The sequence below is a fragment of the Atractosteus spatula genome, chromosome 5, assembly GCF_055471065.1.
Source record: "Atractosteus spatula isolate fAtrSpa1 chromosome 5, fAtrSpa1.hap1, whole genome shotgun sequence".
Lineage (NCBI taxonomy): Eukaryota > Metazoa > Chordata > Actinopteri > Semionotiformes > Lepisosteidae > Atractosteus > Atractosteus spatula.
In genome coordinates this window covers 31,806,752-31,828,053 of record NC_142710.1, presented here as the reverse complement: position 1 = coordinate 31,828,053, position 21,302 = coordinate 31,806,752, and the positions used below count along the sequence as shown (strand labels likewise).

The window sequence follows — 21,302 nt, the reverse complement described above, 5'->3', positions numbered from 1 at the left end:
TTGTAATGTTAGTGGTACTACAAAATGCGTCAATCTCCAGGATCTGGTATTCTGCCTATAATACTGTAAGCAAGAGATTTTATTCATGGGCCATCAACTCAATTCTTCCAGCAGTCCTTCAAGACAGAGGTGGCACTCATTGACTGGAAAATTTCTATTACATCTTCCCACAGTGTCGTAGTCAATCAGTGTTAATCACATGCCAGTGCATAATTAAAAATAATAGAAAATATTATTTACAGTATTTCAGCATGCTTCATACGAAAGGCATGTTAAGAATTTTTAAAAAAACATCTTTCTTAACATCAAAGGCATTAAGGGACATAAAGGGCAAAAAAAGAGTAAACTATTCACCCCAAAGAAAACTTTTAATTCACGTTGTAAAAACATGGACTCTGGACTTTCATTTTGTTTATGCCTCACTAATGGTTTACTAGTGACCAACGGATGTTTGAATTTAATCCAGTATCCATGATCTGACTTTCCTTTGCTGCTTTGCTAAATTGCCTTTGATGTATTCAGCTTGAAATTTTTTTAGTAGAGTTTACATCCTGTATGCTTGGGAACAAGTAATAGGTTTATTCCATGCTGAAAAAAGACGAAAGAGAACACAACGTTTCGGCCGTGGAGCCTTCTTCAGGTGTGAGGAAGACAGGGCAGTAAGCAAAGGTAATGTAGCGGGAGAACAAAAGCAGGGAGAGAGGAGGAGCGAGAGGCGGGAGCAGGGGACAGAAAGAGAAGCCAATCAAGAAGTGTGAAGTCAGGATAGGTGAAGAGAGGTGTGAAATGAAACCGAAAATGAAGAGAGAGAATTTAGAAGAAAAGTAGTCTGTCGTTAAGAGAAGGGGGAAGGTGTGATCCTAGCTGCAGGATAATTTTGGTTTCTGTAGTCTTTCTGATGTATGAGTTCGGAAAATCGTCTTTGAGAATCCTGTATGCTTGTCAATTAAAACAACAGGAAGAAAAGGTGGTTATTTTTACAAAAGCAAAGCTCAACACTATGGCAAAGTAAACTCACTAAACTGAAGGTGCATGATTCCACACTGGTACCACACATTCATTGAATGGTTGACCTAGGGACACATTTAAACAGATGGCAGGTATCTTTGTTCCCAATAAAGGCCACATTCAGTTAAAAAAATCTCATAGGGAGTGCCTCTATGTGGTTCAGATGTTAAAGACACCTGTTTGGAGTGAAGGTGGAGCCCCATAATGCAGACATTGCCATGTTCACTATGTGGTTGAGATTCTGCAAGCAATAAGTTATAATTAGCCACTGGTGTGGTTGGGGTCAAGTTATCCATGGTATGCTATGTTGTGGCGAACCCTCATACACTGTAGGTGTTTTTTGTCACATATAAATATTTCCACCATATATGAGAGCCGCATCTTTCTTTTGATTGATAATAATGTGCCTGTAGGTATAGCTGGATCTAAAATATAGCGAATGCAAATTAGTGCAAGATTGACAATACTCTAGGTACACTCCTCACATACAAGCTGCATTGAGGTACTGGTGAACCCACATAAAGAGGGATATACTGTATAGAAATACAGAAGGAGAAAAAAACTCCAATGTGTTTGACCATGAAAATGCATCGATCCTACTTTGGCATTAATAATATAATAATACAATGTTCCGGTACTTCTCAGTATGAGAAGAATTTTGACTGTTCTGACCAGGATTTTGTCCATGCAGAACCCCTGCTCTTTGTGATCATCTGGCTTGCTCTTGGGAATTGCTTTCTTTAGATCTTACCACATATGTTCTATTGAATTGAGGTGCTCAATCAAGAACTTTCATTTTATGCTGCCTCAACTACATTATTTGGTCTCCTTTGACCTGGGAGTCAATTAGTTGGTATTTGACAAACTCACTTGTTTTCTTGTGTTGTCATGGGGTTCTGTAACAGAACAGTAGTCTTGGAGAATACTGGACATTTTATAGTATCCTAAAGAACATTCCAGATTTCCACTCTTGGATGTGAGTTTGTCACCCAAACCACATTTTTATCACATTTTTGGGTTGAACTTTCTTGGTGGGTTAACAACAATCCCATCAGCCTCGAACTTCTCAATGATAGGAATTACAGTCAAAACTTGGATATCTAATGAATTGTTTTACTTGCTGTCACTAGAGATGCTGACATTGATTTTTAAATAATTCAGATTTTCCCCATAATCACATGATTCTGAGTGTTTGGCTTCTGTATTCAGAGCTTCCTTTAAGTGAAATTCAGGTTGACTCCCATGAGCTTCTGTTAACTATCTGAGGTTTTAAGAAATGTCTTGGTGCAAACTGCTTTTTATCTAGAAGTGACTTACATTCTATGATCAGTATGAATATATTTGGTGTGCAGTATACAGCGTGTATGGAAGTATTTGTAGGAATTACAATTATCCTGCTGGTGGCACTGTTTCTACATACAATTAGTATTTTGTATAAGTAAGAATACCCTTAAAGGTTAAGGTGGGACTCAACAACAGTTTCAATGAATTATGTATACAAATATTAACTAGCTCTTTGTCACATTCAGAGTTGTGAGCAGTCTTATGGCTTCATCTGATTCTGCCTCAAGAATATTTATGGATCCAAGAGGGACATCGTGGATATAGCTATCATTTAGGAGGATTTTGCTGGCCTACAGAGATCTGCATGGAGTACTGACATACAGAAGACATGATGAATAGATTAATACCCTTATTCATTTATTCCTTTTTTTAATTATATAATGTTAGCATGCCCAAAGTGGTAGGGGTTGGGCAGCCAGTTGACCTTGGACCTCTAGAGGTTTTTTTCTCCTTAGTAAGGAGTTTTTGGTTCCTATCCTCCATTGTCTTCTGGTCCTTTCTGTTCTGTATTCACAACATGTATGGTCACTTGCTTTGTTAAGCGCCCTGGGGCAACCTTGTTGTGAAAGGCACTATATAAGAATAAATTGAATTGAATTGAATATTTAGAGTTATTTTTTGCAGTTTTGTGTTGATAGAATTTGATGAAATTGAATTGAACAAACACATCTGCTTATACAGTTTTTCTGGTGGAAGGCTGTCACAAGAGTTCCTAAAGGGGCATGGTGTATTGTTGTACAGCTTATAGTTCATGTTAGATTAAAAAAATGGGTACATTCTTACACTAGAATCAATGCTCTAGTTAGTAGCACTTAATCTACTAAGTATCTTACAAACCTACATGCAGACGTGCAAATGGCTGATCTTTTATTAATCAGGATTAAAGTAAAATAGGATATGTAAAATAGGCTACACCAAATGTTAGCAAATACTAAGCAGAAAACAAATATGTTCATTGCATAAATATTCAGACTGGTGAAATTGTTATTTGCTGGAAGTACGTTTAGATGTCATTTAGATGACATTTTGTTTATCTACCAAATTTGTATACCGGCTTGGTGGAATTATTGTTCATTTTTCCTATCAGGTTTCTTGGGGATTGCATGTGGATAACAGTATTCAGGTCTTTTAACATTTAAAAGTTAGAACTTTGAATGGGACTTTGCTCAAGGATATTCACTTTGTTATTTTTAAGCTACTCCATTGCAGCTTTGTCTTGTCCTTTGGATCAAAGTGCTGCTGAAAGGTATTTTTTTTGTCACTGGTTTTGGTCTGAAGCAGTTTTCTTCTAAATAATTCTCAGCTTCTATGTTCCAATCAGTTCAGTCAGTTCTATTAACATCAAATCTGTCTTGATAAACATCCCTGTCCCATAACATAAAGCTGCAAAGTCCGTACTTGGCAGTAGGGATGGTGTTGACTGAGAGATGCTCTGTGCTGGGTTTGTGTCAGATGCGATACTGTATCTTGCATTTAGACAAAAAAAGATTCAATTTTGTCCTGTCTGACCACAAAATCTTCTATGATGTTTGCACCAAGACTTAGGTTCTAGGTTACAAACTCCATGCTGGATTTGAGATGTTTGTTTTCAGTTCCATACATTGTCCTTTGTGAAGTGACTAGGATATTGTTGATGCATGGACACATTCTCTTATCTCAGCTACTGAACTCTGTACCTCTTTCAAAGTCACTGTTGGCCTCACAGTGGTTTCCCTAACCAGTTTTCTCCTTTCCTGTTTTTTTGATTTGGAGGGACAGCCTGATCTAGGCAGCATCTTTTTACCTTTCACTTCTTAATGGTCGACTTCACCATTTCAAATCAAAGAGATTTGAAATATTTTCATACACTTCTCCTGTTCTGTTTCTTATAGAGCTTTATCCTTGTTGTGTTGCTCTAAAAGCTCTTTAGTCTTCTTAGTTGAATCATTACTTGAAATGTATTAACTGACTTAGGGTACAGTCCATAAGCATATTTATTCTGAAATAATGTTGAAGTTACTCTGTGGTTTGGTTTTGGTAAATTTATTAAGGTTTGCCGCAGAGTTTGAATACTGTCATGACTTTTCTGTTTTAGTTTCATTGATCTATTTTCTTCTTTCTTTTTGGTTTTTACTTTGAATGTGTGGAGTGAATTGCTACTTCAAAGTGTCATGACTGCAAGCTTTAAAGCAACAAAAAGTGACAACTGCAAAAAGTTATTATTATTATATTATATTATATTATAATTATTATACACTGTGCTATACGTGTGCATACATCATATTGTAAAAAGTTAGATGTATTGGAAAACGTTAGAGTTAAAAAACCATGGTATCAAAAAGAAGTTCCTGTAAAAACTGCAGATATCATTTGCACTGTTGTTTGAAATAAAAAACAAAATGTGAGACTCTTGCTCAATCATTACCAGTCACCCTCTAATTCTTTCACTATGACACAGATGGATCCCTGTTTTGTCTACTGGCAGATTTTTAAAGTGGTTTGTCATTTTTTGTTCCTCTTTTTTGTTTCCTTTGAAAACAATGTTTACTTAGAACTTCTCAGAACATACAGTAACACAAGTTTCTCTATAGAGTATTAAGACTTTCTCTAACAGGTGGATAGTTTGTACCATTATTTCTTTAAAATTAGTTTTCAAGATTCTGTAAACAGACTGAAAACTTCATTATGTGTTAAAATTGAAATATACTGCACAAATTTTAATAGCTGTATATTAGATTGTATTATCTGTAAGCATTTTATCATGTCCACCAGGAAGACGCACAAAAGTAGTTTTCAGTTCTATCTTGGAATGTTAGTGACCAAAATATATTTTCCATTCTTTAATTTCTATTATTTGTAAGTTAACTTATATATATTTAATTTTGTATATGTACATTGTAATATACATATTTTTTTAATGAACTTAATTTTGTTAGGACACCTGTTTTAAGACTCACACTAAAACCAGTATTAATCCTATTTATATACTGTACTGCCTGAGTTTTATTTTAAATTATTAGTTATGATTTTCACCAGGTACAGTTAAATGCACATGGTATAAAATATTTTTCAGAAGCATGGATGTACTGTATGGATGGGGTGATGCTTCAATCTAAGTTGGCTTATGCACCAAATTTGGTTTATATGTATAGTAAGTGATTTATTAAAAACTCAGATCTCTAATTGTGGAAGCTCATAGTCAAATTAAGTAATTTGGATGACAAATAATGGGAGAAGTTAACATCTTGTAACTCTATTATGTTAACAAAATTGTTATTTTTCTGCAGTCCATGCCAAAACACTGGCAACGTCAGGAAATAAGGTGCTAAAATTAATATATTACAATGACTACTATCTTTAGTCTAATCTTATGGGACAAATGTTTAATGCTCTAACATTGTATAGATTTTTTCTAAAAAAATAAATTCTAAAGAGCTGGGTAGTATATTATTTGTATTACTTGTGTTATGATCTAGATATTTAATGCAGTATGCACAAGATATTTAAGTAACTGGCTAGGACACCAGCTGGAAATCTCAAGTCCTGGCCTCCCCTACATTTTCATGTCATTCATTTAAACCTCCATGAGTCCAGTACAGAACATATCCCAGTTTAGATACCCCAGTTTCACTGCTAAACTGTTCATATTTCGAATCTGCTCTTCACAGAAAATATCTGATTTGCTACAATGAAGGTCCCCTGTACAATTAGACAACAAAGATGGGAGTCTATGTCCTAAGGCAGAGAATTATAATCTCTAAAAGGTCTGTTTCAGAACTCTAGCTTTTTTTTCTTTGTGCACATAATCAGGTTTCTGTATGGACAGCTGTCAGTTTTCTGCCTTCATCCTGGAATTTGACTCAGTGGAATTACATTACACAAACTGTAGTAGTGTTGATGTGGGAGGCTGGCATTGACAGCACAGCAGTTACATTAGATGTGACCTGATGTGACCCTGTCAGATAAAGCCTATTGCACATGACTATCCTCTCCTGTTCTTCACATGCTGTCACCCAGGAGCAAGTAGGTATGATTTCTCTTGCCTGTGAGGAACACATATCTCTACTGCTATACAGTAGTATCCAAGCACCATTTGGCTGTAGGGGCTTGGAACTTTCCAAGCTGGCCCCTGTCTCTTTAAGGAAATGCAAAATACAGTCTTTCCATTATTCCTCTCTCAACACTAAATGAAAGTTCACTTTTAAACTTCCATGAGAACCCATTTTTGTTTTCTTGAGCCTTTAGTACACCTTACACATTCTCATCCATTCTGGCACATAGTCATCCTGGCTGACTCCAATCACTCTGTCACAAGAGGCACAACTTCTACAGTGTAGAGAATGACATGCAAAGGAGTATGTGCAAGGCTGCAGAATGCCCAGTGCTGTCATTTACAGTATGTCCTCTGAGTTGTAATCGTCTTCTGCTGAGCATTACTATATCAGAAAACGTATATTTAAGGTTTACCTACACATAGCCTTATGATAACAAAACCCTGAAGAAAACCCCATCACTTCAGGAACTGGTTCGATCAAGGCTCCCCTTGACAGGGTGTTTGAGGCATACAGCACTCCAAAATATTATGAGTGAATTTTCAAATATTCTGTAAATAATGCCAAGAAGCGTGTCAGAGATATCCCAAAGACAAGCTTTTGTGATAAGCACGTTTTCCATTTACAGCTGCTCCTGTATATTTAAGATTTAAAATCTTAAGACTAAACCCTCTACAACATTTCCCTTTTTCCCCTTCTTACAAGTGTTTTGGTTTTCTTAAAGCACACGCTTGCTAGCGCCTTGGAAACAAATAAACGTGTTTTTTTTTTGCAAGTTAACAGAACAGAAATGAAGAACTAGTATCTATGACGTACAGTTGAACATTTTTACGTCAGAAAGCAGTGAGTAGATGACGATCGAGTAATACATTTCATGGGGTTTTTTTTCTTCAAGCTTTTGCTTGTGTTTGGTGTAGTTTTATTCAAGACAGGAGGGGTTCCTGTTAGCTGGGAGTCTTGGTTTGTCAACGAAAAACAAATGCGGGTGGGTTCAAACTTTCTGTATTTGTCCTGACCTCAGAACAGGAAAACCAGCGGTTGAAATTCGTCTGCTGAGCTCTCGAGAGGATGTGCACCCAACATGCGTCAGAGAAAACTGCTGCTGCCGGGGAGAGAAAAAGGAAGAGGCTTTCAAAAAGCAACATCAGAATTTGAGAAGGTGGCTGGAGAGACGCAGCGTTGTCCCTGTTGCCAGAGGAGGATGTTTAATAGGGCTGTTAGCCGTTTGAGCAGGAAGAGACCGCCTTCAGGTAAATCTTCAAAAACTAAATTGAGAAAATCTCACTGTACATTTAAACCAAAAACATACCCCGTTGATGTTATCGCGTTAAACTTCCATCTAGTGTTTTTTTTTACCGTTAACAAACTGCATGTGCCGTACACTTGAAAGTCAATGTCTGCAACCAAAAACTACACAAAGGCTAGTTTTGTGTCTGGTTTAACACTAGCATTGATTTGGGGCTGGTGTAAATTTAGGTAAACTGATACAAAACTACTGCTAATTAGGATCTGGGTAGCTCTTTTGCGTTTGGGGGGAGGAATAAATTAAAATATCAACAGCCAAACCAATAAAAAAAAAATCGATCTGAAAAGTAGATACTGCATAATGTAGTTTTTTTTTATCCTCATGCTCTTCACAAATTCTGTTTTAAGTGAATGGTGCATAACGCCGACTTGCATCTTCGTTTGAACTTCAAAAGTCTCTACATCTGGAACGTTTATTACAATATGTAATAAAATGCTTTCACATGCTTCATACCGTTTAAATGTATAGCTACATAAGCTCCACAGCCGAAACGTTGTGTTTCTTTTCTTCTCTTTTCAGCATGGAATAAACATTTACTTGTTCCTTTGTACTGTTGCTTCATATATGTACAGTATGTCACCCTCAATGCAGATACAGTACGTACACCAGTACTGTACGTGCGTTTTCCTGGTGTTGATGTTTCCAATTTATACTTTAATTCTTTGCATATTAAGTGGCTTTTCCAACATTTTCCCTCCAGTAACAGCGCAGTATATATGTAATTCTTATATGTGGTCAGATACGTAAACAGACCTTTATTATTAGGAGTGTGAAAATGCATTCAGTGATGATTAATTTGGGTGTAATTCTCAAACGCTATGGTCAGATTTACAGAAATGATTACAAGACACGTACCATATTGGTGAGGAAGCAAAATTAGAGCTTCACCAATAAATATATGTAAGTCACCTTTTCATTTAAATAACTGTGTTGTCAGATGTTATTGTTTTTAACTTCATTAAGGTCTTCTTTTATCCATTTTGAAGTGAAAGGTGTTAAACCTAAATACTTTAGATTTAACAGTAATTCACTGTTGATTATTTTTTTTAATTAGTCATGTTGATTTTTCTCTTTTTATGCTTGTACTCTTGTAATATTTTATCATCATGTGCCGTACTGTAGTTGCTTGTGAGACTTTTTCATTTAGGCATAAATATGTGCACTATTTTCAGTACTGTGGTCTATTATATGACTAACGTTCAGCTTTCATACACAATTTAGTCACATGCTGCAGTACTTTGTGATGGGTTGCACCAAAAGCTGTTAAAGTGGTTTTAAACAAGTTGTGTTTGAGGGTCAGATTCACCATGCTTAAATGTGATAAATTACAAATAGAAGATAGAAATAATAAAAATACAAGTTTGAATTCTTCTAATACAGAACTCTAGAAGGGTCTGAGAGGGCTTTTTGGAGCCTTCCCCAAGCTGGGTTTCACTTTTGACTGTACTGGCATGATGTGTGAGAGCACTTGCCCCCGCGACTCAAAAGGAGAATATGACGGTTACAATGACAGTCTGTGACTTCCTGGTTCCACTTGGAGGAACTGACTTTAAACCCACTGGAGAGTTTGTCACCCTGGTGTTGACAAGCTGTAAATTCTTTCTGCGACTAGCTTATCCAGAGAACCAGAACATAGTGCTGATGTTCAAGCCTAATACGTGGTTCTGGATACATAAACCTCACACTCATAACTAAGTGGAGATCTACAGTATCTCCACCATTGCTGTAGCCATTGCTTGTGGTCGTCGTCACTTGTAGCCATTGACTTGCGTCCATGTTTGACATGAGAACTCGCAGTGCAATGGCTGCACTTCGATTACTCTGTTTTACAGCAGTGTGGTTCTCCTCTTTTACCTCATTTGTGTATGTGATAATATGTGAATTAGAGGTTGGAATAAACTGGAAGCCGGTAGAAGTATTGGCAAAAGCCAAATGACAGCTTTTGAGCTTTCTAAAAATGTAATGAAGGAAAAGACTAGACAGATAATGAAAGATGTAAGTCACCCCTTTTATAGCAGGTTGTGTAGATATAGCAGAAGGGGGAGTAGCTGTTGTTTGCAACACAAAATAAACACCAACAGACATGAAAGCTCTTTTATTCCTGCAACCATAATATTGTACAATAACACTGTCAAATGAGCATTTCAGTCACATTTACAATCCTATAATTGTTAAACTGCACTGAAGCACCGTAGTATTGTATTATGCATCTCATAGCATTTCATGTTGTATTTATTTTATTTTTCTGTACTTGCATGTGTGTGCGTTTTTCTTTTTGTTGGTGAAGGTCCTGAAGCAATATTGCCAAATGAATTTCCCAAATTTGGGAAGATAAAGGTCTCCTAATCTAATGTGAAGAGATATTTGTGCATTTTTTCTGTAATCCCTCAAATAATAAAAGCTTTAAAGCTTGCGGGAGATACTTGCGGGCTTTAAACAATAATGCCCATCTGAACGTGTAATAAAATCTGACAGACTTGCAAAAGATCTATCTTTACATGGAAGTAAAACTGATGTCACGTATTCGGAAAAAACTGAAGTGACCACTTTACAGTTTAGGGCATACTGAGGTTCCAGCAAGGCTGGCTGGGCAGATGTCCTATTAATGTTTGCTGTTTCACATAGCCGCATCTCATTTCCCGTGGTATCCCCCTGTGCTCTCTGCAGTGCCTTATCTCCTGTTCATTCTTTCAGAGATCCAAGATATCAATGTTTTTGCCAGCACAAGTCAGCAGTGTGTGACAGGAGCAGTGAAGTGGTCTATTTCATTAGAAAACCTGCTAGAGGACCCAGAGGGGGTCAGGAAATTTCGAGTGAGTATACGAGATTTCCTTTCTTGTGTGTTGTGTGTGTATAGCTTTTATCTAATTTGTCACCAGGTAAGTTTGGAAAGATTCTCTATGTCATTTTCAAATATCTGCTCAGTTTTCAACAGAAAAAGTTTGAAGAACTTGGCTGAAACATTTAGACTATGGGAACATACTTTACGATGTGTCAGATTTTTCCTGCATTTTGGCTACACATTAGTTCTTATACCCTTCTTGATGCAACACTAAATGGTGATTGACAAGTACCTCTTACCTTGGCATCATATCTAAAATAGCTACAATAGTGATATCATCTGAACTCGTCTCTTCTTTTTGACAAAGAATAGGAATCTTCCAGTGGATTGAGATTAAGTAAAAACAACTACAGTATAAATAAGTATGTTCTGTGCTTGTGCTTTTACTTTAACTTACTGCTTTTTCAGCCTGTTTCAGTATTTCATCCAAGAATGAATTAAATATACTAATTTAGGTTTTGGTATGTTTTTGAGCAATGTATTATAGATTCCTTGTTTTTCTAATGCACATGCAATCTGATTTTATTTTCAGAAATTTGCTTTTCTTCTAGGAATTAATCAGTTAAAGTGCAGAAAGAACATAACCTAACTTTTGTTACTGTAGTCTAGAAATATTTTTTTTTCATTGCATGGTTGTCCAGGAGATAGGGAAACAATTTTTTTTCACATCATGCAATTCTCTTTGCAGTAATGGGTATTTCAAGACAAGGGACCGATTTCAGGAAAATAAATCACTACTTTTTTCCCAAAACTTTCTTTGTATCAGTACAAAGAATCACTACCTCAGAGATGTTTTTCCATTTTTAGTTCATTTCCTAACTTTAACAGCATTGCTGTTTGCTTTGCAGGAATTTCTGAAGAAAGAATTTAGTGAAGAAAATGTTTTGTTTTGGTTAGCTTGTGAAGAGTTTAAGAAGATCCAGGACATGCAGAAGGTACAGCTTCAGTTTTGCACTTGAATCCAAAATATGGGGTCTAGGGAAGAATTGATAGGGCTATTGTAAGTTCTAGTAGATTTAAAAGAAAAACGTATCTGGCAATGGTTGTACATTATGTACCTTAGAGCCTCATTAAGTCTAACAATCCTAAAATACAAAGTGGTTAAGAACAAAATATCTGTATTCCCTTCCTTATTGCTGTATAACAAAGAATATACACTGTTATAACTTTCAGTTCCATAGAAAATCCAGGCTTGCTCAGTGAAAGTGCATAAAATCATTCACATTTAACCATAACCAAGTGACATTTACTCAAAGGAAGGGTCTAATCATGATATTAATCTCTTGTCTCTATAACTACAGTTATTTACTGTATTTCTCTGTGGTTTGGTAGAAGAAATCTGCTATTGCTACAAGGTAACATGTGGTTAAGTGCAAGAGGACTGAAGAGGCTGATACTCTGGTGCTTATTTTTTTATATTTCGTATTAAATGAAATATACTTTATATATATACTCTATTTCTGTACTGGCTGCTGTTTTCCACCCGGCTGTTTGAAATTTGGGTTAGCATTTCGTGGCACAATCATTGATTCCACGTGCAGAGATCTAGCCAGCAGAGTAGCTCTGGTCTACACATGTGAATGTTGCTTGCATACTGACTTTCCATTCTAAGTTGTGTCTGGTTTTCATATGTTTTCATTTAAAAAAAACTTAGGATCTCAAGCCCACTTTTCAGACACTTCTTTCAGTTCTGCCTTCTCTATAATTGTGCTCAGATCTATAATAACAACAGAAAACAGTAAAGTTTATAAAAATAGCCATATTAGCCATATCATCCTGCAGCTCACAACTGGCAACCCACTTAAGATAATCAGGTGTGAGCCTGGTCAGTACCTGGATGGGAGACCTACTGGGAAAAGCTAAGGTTTCTGCTGGAAGAGGTATTAGAGGGGCCATTAGGGGTACTCACCCTTCAGCCTATGTGTGTCCTTATGCCCCAATATAGTGACAGGGACACTATATTGTAAAATGGTGCCGTCCTTCAGATGAGACTTTTACTCTTTGCGGTCATTAAAAATCCCGGGGTGTTTCTCGAAAAGTGTAGGGGTGATACTCTGGGGTCCTGGCCAAATTTCCCATTGGCCTTTACCAGTCAGCCTCCTAATAATCTCCATCTATGAATGGGCTTCATCAATCTGTTCTCCTCCCCACTGATAGCTGCAGTGTGGTGAGTGTTCTGGTGCACTATGCCTGCCGTTGCATCATCTAGGTGGATGCTGCACATTGGTGGTGGTGGAGGGGAGACACCATTACCTGTAACATGCTTTGAGTGGAGTGTCCAAGCGCTAAGTGTAAGGAATTATTATTAATTATTAGTATAATTATAAAAATAGGATGATAAAACATCTACATAGGAGAGTACTTTTGATAAATTGTTCCATGCTTACTGAACTTAGTTTCTCTAATCTCCTGTATGGCTGATCCAAGTCAGGTCTGTTTTGTGAAACCGTTTCTTATTTTTCTTTGTATTATAAACTCAGCTCAGGGATAAAGCCAAATATATCTACGCCACCTATCTGTCCAGCACATCCACTACCCAGGTGAACGTGGAAGGACAGTCCAAGCTAAACGAGAGCATGCTGGATCAGGCACACCCACTGATGTTCGAAAAGTTGCAGGAACAGGTAAGGGAGCCCAGGTGCTACTTAAATCAAATAAATGAACAAAGGTGTTAGAATATTTAGTGCCACATCAGTTTCTTTCACATATCAATATTCAGAATTGATTTAAATGACTGTTTCTCATTTTGTGAAGTTACAGATATATCTCAATATTTCTCTTACATGGGTATATACTATGCTATAAATATAGACATTTGTTTTAACAAATTATTTTAAGTACCAGCCTTGGTTTGAGTGTGTGCACGTCTGTGTCTGTGTGTGCCCTGAGATGGACTGGTGTCCCGTCAAAGACGTGTCCTGCCTTTCGCTCAGTGCTTGCCGGGATAGGCTCCAGCTCCTCTGTGTCCCTCAGTTGGGACATGAAGCAGTTAGAAAACGGGTGGATGGATTTTAAGGAACTGGGTGGAATTGCAAAATCACGTGTATCTGAACAGTGTTTTAACAGCAACCCTCTATGTGCTTTTCCTATATGAAATGTTTTTTGCAAACACATTTGTACATTTTCCCCAAAGGTACTGAGTTTTGAACTTTATAAAATAGAAACATTTTTACACCCTGAAAATCAAGAAGTCAAGAATCCCCAAAATAAAACCATAGTATTGTAACAGGAGGAGCAAGACCTTTCCAAATCCCCACCATTGCCCCACTGACACATGAGCCTGTGCAGTGTTTTGAAATGCTTTTGTTACAAAATCTAGAAATTACGCTACATTTTATTTGATGATCTTTGGTTCGAAAGCACTGAGACTCACTTTGCCGTTTTTGAATATGTTTGAGTGTGTTTTTTGCCGAGTCTGGGGATCTCTTGGGCACATGTATGGGAAGTGGAGAGTTCTTGCTGCTGTAACTTAACAAAGGTTGTGCTTGAAAAAGAATTTCACAATACCTCTGAATCTGGCTGAAAACAAGAACTTCAGTTTCCTCATTTTGCTTTGTTTTAAAAATAAAAGAACGAACTTGAAACTTTGGGGAATAAGAGTGAATCTATTTGGAAACAATGAACTAGACTAAAAATATGAGGGTGTTCATTGTCTCAGGAAGGCTGCATACCTAAAATCTAGCTTTAAATGTGGTAGTCTAACAGCTTTTACATGCAGGACTAACTCCTGACCGAACCATATCTGTTTGCATCAATTGCTGATTTGAACTGTGCTTTAATGGTTGATGATTTCCTTTGAAACAAAGAGATCTCCTGGAATGAATGGCCTGTAAGGTGGCTTGATTTCAGCACCACTGAATATATTTACGATATTCTTAGTAAATCAATTGCATCAAGGCAGCTCCCTCCCAGAATATTTCCCCACCAGGTCTGTGCCTTTAAGAGGAAAGCAGATACAGTAGGAGCTCCCTAAGATGTGATCACTCTCTCTCGATTGGTAGTATGTTGTGTGTTTGTTAGACCTGTGCTGCAGCTTGGAGTGACCATATTTCTATTTCAAGTGTCACTAATAGGGTTCTCTTTTTTGTTTTTTTTTAAGGTACACTATGCTGCTGGTATACTTAATGAGCATGATTTGGAAATATTCTTAACCACTGTTGAACATTTATAATCAAAGATACTGCACAGAGCCTTATTACTTTTCATTGTAGCCCTTTTAAAAGATTAAACAAATAGATCAAATACATTATTTCATTAAAGGCATGCATTTTACAAGATTCAGTTGAGTGATTAATTCAATTAAGTGAAATGTCTCTAAATATCCAAGGTTATGGTGTTTTCATGAAGCATCACATTTTAAAATTCTTATGTACTGTATATACAGGGCATTGTTTTTTGATTGTAAAAACGTTTTAAGTTTACACTTTACATTTGACTACTACAGTTAAAAAACCTTTGTGAACCTCTTATCTGAAGATATACAGAGTATACTGCCTAAGCAAACACAAGAAATGCAGTCAGTTAATCTGCATTTTGACATGTAACATAGAATATTAATTTGGAATGCTTGAAGCAGGACTAAGGTGCAAGCAGTACTTGGTATTGACTGTGTCTGTGACAGATAGTTTCCTTTTTACATACTGTACAGGTCCAAGATGTTTTATTGTCTTACGATTTGTCTTAACTTTATATTAAAAGTAGCTGGTGGGGATCATTTAGTCCTATTTGTATTTGATACTATCAGTGTGCATCAACAACCCAAAACTTTAGGCCTATTTCAGATGCACCTCTGTATTATTGTTATTTGTCAGGAATACTATTTGTCAAATCACTGCAGTAATACTGGAATAAAAACTAGTGCTCACTATGATTTAAAGGTTCACTTTTACAATAATAATTACAAGTATTGGTCGACTGTTTAGATTAATGAATTTGTTGGAGCTTCAGAATCAATGTTTTCAGTATTTCTAAATATGGTAAGCCTTAGATATTTTTTTCTCTATTAATACTCTTTTGTAGCTCTTCCTGGAATAGCACAAACAAAGTTGATCATTTTAATTTAGGCAAATGATATTAATAACACCACTAGTGTGACCTTAAAGGATTGTATAATTGTAATTTTTATGAAAGCACTGATAGTTTTGCAGTAGAAGAAAACAATACGTCTTTCAATTCCCTGTGGTTTAAGGCGATGAATTCCAGTGTGTTGATGCACAGAAGAAAGGTCTTGTTTTGACAGGCCTGATGTAGCCTTATATCACATGTACATAGGACACAGCCTTGAAGGCAACTAGTTAAGCTTTAAAGTCAACCTTATATCTTAAAGACTATTGATACAAGAACCATGGCACTGCATTCATTTCAGAAGTGTAACAAACCAAAACATGAAAATTGGACTTAGTAACAATTCGTTTCAACTCGGACAAAAACTGAATGGGGAATGTACCATGATAAACCTTTAAAATATTTTTTTTGTTGTCTGTTCCAGATTTTTAACCTCATGAAATTTGACAGCTACAAACGTTTCCTTCGGTCTGACATCTTCCTGAAGGAAAATGGCCAGAAAGTGTCCAGTGGTAGTGAAGAGACTGTTGCCAAAAGAGCTTCAATAGTTTATAATACATGACCGACACTGAAGTCTGCTTCTTTGGAAATGGAAAAAAAATTACTCTGTGTGGTCTATGGTTGGGGAAAAAAAACTATGGAAGCTGTTCCAACTATGGTTGTAGCTGCCTAATTCACACCTCATGTCATCTATCACTCTGGAGGACTAGTGCTGTACTATATCGTGTCCCTTTTCTGTTTGACTGTTGAAACCATATTAAAAATGGCCAGATTTAACAAGCAAGATGTGTATAACAGGATAAACATTTTACTCACATTTCATCTGGTGCTTTAGCTTCCTGGAAATACTTTTTCTCTTGATCATTGTATGGGTTGAACTATATGCCCATAGCATCTTAAGTAATAAGCATGAGGTGGACCCAGCTTGCATTTTCAGTCAGAAACCTTCTGAGAACACCAGCAGAATGTGAATGATTCTCAAGAGTACAATCTTTGGATAGCATTATAATTTGATATGCAGAATGGGGTTCACTTAGCATGATGCTGTGTATCCTCAAGTGGATATTTTCTTGTTTTAAAAAGCAGAGGAACTGTTTCAGATGAGTTATTGTATCCTGTCTAGTGTGGAGAAGTGCAATATAGAGATTGGACAAGATAAGTGTTTTTTTCCTCCTACCACACAGCAAAGTGATTCTTCAAGAGTCTGATTTTTTTAAAAGTTTTCTACAGATTATGAGAGAGGAAAAACTGTTTCACAGCATACAAAATTAAAAGACAAGGATGCCTTTGTGAGATCTGAGAAGGATTCTAATCTTTCCTGTAGCAAACCTTGTCTGAATCCTTGCACCAATGGTGTGTACAGTAACTGGAAAATGACATGAAGTGCATGAAGTGGATTTAAGACTATATTGCTGTCTCTTCTGTCCTCTTTTGTTCATGTTTAGTATGGAATGCTGGGAAGACAATGAATGAGCAAGTGTAACCTGGATTCTAAACATCACTATAAAGACTGTGCCAGACAGGTTTAGTTCATTTATGGCTGAATTATTTCTACCTTCATTAGTTTTGATGATTTGAACACAAATGCGTTACTGCATTGTATGGAATACCGTCTGTCAGTTTAATCTTATTTACTCTTTATCTTTAGACACTGTTCTAATCTTTTGAAATAATTTCAGCTGCTTTGTATCTTAAATTGTGACTCCAATCTGAAAAAAACGCTTTGGAGACTATGGATCAGCGAAGAGATGAGATATGATTTTCAGATGAATGAGGAAGATTTTAGGTAGACCAGTGTGTGACTTCTGTGCATATATATGTTGCCTAAAAATGTTTTTGTATCTAATGCTGTTTACTAGTGGGTGTGGTAAAATACCATTTGACTTTAAATTGATAGGACTCCATTTCATCTTGGAAATGTGATAGTGAACTACACTTTTTTTGCTTTGGTCTGTGTTCCATATTCCAACAGTTAAATATTTAAAATATGCAATTACTTGCAAGAATTAGTAATGTATTGAATTAATTTACATTTTAACTGATGCATTCAGGGTTCTTACTTGTTTTACATTATTTTATGCAAGGAATCACATTAAGCATTTTACAATGAAGTGAAAAATACTTGTGCTGTATATTAAACCAGTTGATTAATAGAGTGCAGGGTTTTTTTCCAATGTATTTCGAGCACAATATTTTCTAGGTAACATTCACTTGTCCATTACACACTGCTTTTCATGCCAGTTTTTATCTTGATTTTATATAAAATAAACTTCAAAGCCATTATGAGAAAGAAAGCAACAAAGGGGAACAGAAGTGAATGGTTGTCTGTTTGAATGCATGAATGAATTTTTTGTAATGAATTAACATTTGTTAATGTTTACATTTTATTTAGTTGGCAATGAAATGGCATATTACTGTGTGCCATGGTACATGCATGTATGTATTGTTTTTTTATCTTTCTGATATTTACAATCTTGTAATTGGCTTACTTTGTGAAACATTCAGCTGTGCCTTCTGCCTTTAACATAAAATGGGTCATCTTGATGCTGTGTATCTGCATTTTTAATGGCCTGTGAGATGGGACGTTTACATTTTCCTTGTTTGCTTATTACAGTATTTATTATTTAGGCAAACTAAGTGCAAACCTGGTAGGATTTGGAGAATGAGAAGCAGTAAATAGCTTTCAGCCTAATGGATGACAGGAAAGATATGTCAGCTCCAGGAAGGGTCTGTTTACGGTATATATAGTACAGAAGAGCAATCAAATACATTCAGCTGATCGTACATTGTCAAAACCACATATAAAAAATATAATACAGATATACCAGGGCTAAGTGTAAATGTATGACTACTGCCAACAAAAAGGTTTCTTATTTGGTGGTTCTGTCACTTACAGTACATACAGTATTATGATCTATCACACTTTCAGAGGAAATGTATACAGTCCCCAAAAATAATTGATATATATAGCATATATATACTGCAGTGAGCATGACTCAGTCCTCCACAGGAAAATGTATACCAGAGGTTTTCAGAAAATGTTTACACAAACCAAAACAAAGCTTTTCTTTTGCTACTATTTCAAGAGTAAGAAAATTACACTGTTGATTTAGTGGGTATTTATTTATTGAGAGATCTGTTGATTTATGCATGTTTTCCTTAAACATCTGTGTGATCCTGTGAATCTTGTGGTTTCAGGAGACATATAATAGAACAAGAATTTCTGACAATATTCCTGTATTTTAATGAGTTTTATTCTTGCTATAATTTATCAGTGAAGAATCTGGACAGACGTCTGTTGCTCTTTCATATTATTTGTATTTATTGGTTCTGATCTATCAGTTTCAAGCTGAATAATAAAGATTTGTGTTTTTTGTTTATTTGAGTAGTGTACAGTTTTACTAATGTGAAACTACACATTTATAAATTACAATAATAATGTCATTGCTGAATGGGCACCTGGTTATATTTTGCTATTTCCTTCATTGGTGTGCCTACTTCTGCTTCTACTGTTTGGTGAGACTAAAGGGAAATGAGTTTGTGGGCTGTTACATGTGGGCAGACTTTCATCATTACTTTCAGCTCAGTCAGACACTGTTTGACACTGACATCATACAGCACTCTAGCACCATAATAGGAAGAAAAATAAATCACAGGAAAAGAAGACTTTTTTTCTGTTGATATCTGCATATCTTTGAGATCTCTTTATGCTTTTGAAAAATTAGTATATCAGTTGCAGAGCACTGGCGAATATATAAACCTCTTTGCACTGCTACATCAGTGCAACTGATTTTGTACATAAATTCCCTTCATGGCCTGGCACTGTGGTGCTTTTACTGTAGTTAGTACTGCAGCCTCAGAGGAGTTGGGGACTTTTGATTCTGGACTGAGGCATGTTCTGTGTGGAGCCTGTATGTTCTCTTCTTCCTGAGGTGTAATTCTATCTCACACTCTGTGCTTCCTTAGACTATGGGTGACACAATCCTTTCCAGGACTAAGTGACTTTTTAACATCGAATGGATAGATGTACTCTTCATATTCACAGAATTTATGCTGTTCATAGACTGTTTAGCAGCATAAAACACTTCATAGTCAAATTTGTGCTTCAGCTTCTCTTGTGTGGGATTTATTTTTGTTTTATTTTCAGAGTTATTCTTGAGTTAATGATACACTTTGGGCAGATAACCAGTGATGAGGGCAGGATGAAGCCTGTCAGCTGCAACAATCCAGTGCTCTAAAGCATGTTTCACATACAAGAGACATACAAGTGCAGCATGACATTGGCATTGTTGGTCCAATCACTGAACACAAACCCTGCTAAAGCCTGTCCGAAAGGAATTCAGGATAGTTTGTAAACAAAGTAATCAGTGTAGTTTAAATGTCTGAATGTATTAATGTTTTTTTAATATAAATAAAAGATTTTAAATGCAAATCTTTGTGGGATCTGTTCATCTGCCACACAGAAAATGCAAACAGCGTAGGACAGCTGTGATCAGATGCATGAAGGGACAAGTGCCCACTGTAACTCCCCACTTTCTGCATGTGTCACAATGAAACTTCTCTGGAGAACACTTAAGCAACATAATCTGATTTGTTAAGGGAACATCTAAATTTTATACATTTAGCTCTAGTCATTACTACTAATCTTAACTATTAAATTATTGTGAGTCAATTCATTGATTGTACAAGAAGGGACAGCTTGACAAGCTAGGAATGACTGTATAGGCAGGGTCCCAACACAGACCTTGGATTTTTTATTTCAATTGTTTGGTTGCATTTGCAAAACCAAGAAATACAGATTAACAGTAAATGGTACAGGAATTCACACCATTTTAACCATGTGTTTTCAAATGAATGATCTGTGGTTGTTGTTCACAAGCTCAAGAGTGTTTATACTGTGTACTGTACTTCCCTTCAGCTTTGAACCACAGGCTTCTACAGACACAACACTGCATTGCAGGTGCTCAAGATTTTCAATAGAGACAATCCAGTGGCCTAAACCATAGGCCACATCAAAGAGAACTATTACAGACAGTTCACTAGGGACAATACTTATAGCTAATTTTGTAACAATGATGATCAGGTACAGTACAGCTGTGTATGACTTGTCGTTATCCCTACCAAACCTTAGTTAATAACTTCCAGGTAGTACTGCCTTTGTCTCCCATTTTGCATCCTTTTCTTTTTTCGTTGAAAATGAGAAATTAGTGTGCATTTAAAAAAAAAGAATAGGTATGTGTGCAAACCTACAGTACATACCAGTTACAGCACATACACAGTATGTGATGCAAACATATGCTGTGGTTCCATCATGTTTACTATGAAATATGTTTCATACACAAGTACGTCAACATTAACCACCTCTCGTAACCTTAATAAAATATAGCTCAGAAAGTATTGTAACGCAACGGGGTTCAGGTGGGCGCCTTGCCGCATTAGGTCGGCCCCGCACCGTCGGGGGCTCGAACCAGGGACTCCCGCGTCACTCAACAGGGACCCAGCCCGGTGAGCTAAAGAGAGATCTCTACAGCCCAGTGGCTGTAGTCCTGCTATTACAGGGAAGGGCGGTGACGTCACCACTCTGGTAAGCCGGCTCTTACACACCACTGACGTTACAGTATTCTCATGCAGACATCTGCTCATCTGGAAGTCTCTGAAAGCTTGTGAACGGGTGGAGTTGTCTTGCTGAGGATGTGCAGTTGACTGA

The 21,302-nt window shown here is 36.6% G+C and overlaps 1 protein-coding gene across 1 annotated transcript; it reads left to right on the top strand.

The window, feature by feature from the left end:
- Positions 1-7,464: 7,464 nt before the first annotated feature.
- On the top strand, positions 7,465-20,027 carry LOC148834963 (regulator of G protein signaling 10-like). Its single transcript, XM_088917465.1, has 5 exons — positions 7,465-7,633; positions 10,384-10,502; positions 11,380-11,466; positions 13,012-13,155; positions 16,020-20,027. Exons 1-5 carry the CDS (start codon positions 7,465-7,467, stop codon positions 16,155-16,157), a joined length of 657 nt encoding a protein of 218 aa, XP_088773591.1. The 3' UTR covers positions 16,158-20,027.
- The last annotated feature ends 1,275 nt before the right edge of the window (positions 20,028-21,302 follow it).

Coding starts and splice junctions, on each gene's coding strand:
- LOC148834963 (XM_088917465.1), top strand. CDS start 7,465: ATGCGTCAGAGAAAACTGCTGCTGCCGGGGAGAGAAAAAGGAAGAGGC. Junction 7,634..10,383: donor CAGGAAGAGACCGCCTTCAG/GTAAATCTTCAA, acceptor TCATTCTTTCAG/AGATCCAAGATATCAATGTT. Junction 11,467..13,011: donor AGATCCAGGACATGCAGAAG/GTACAGCTTCAG, acceptor TTATAAACTCAG/CTCAGGGATAAAGCCAAATA.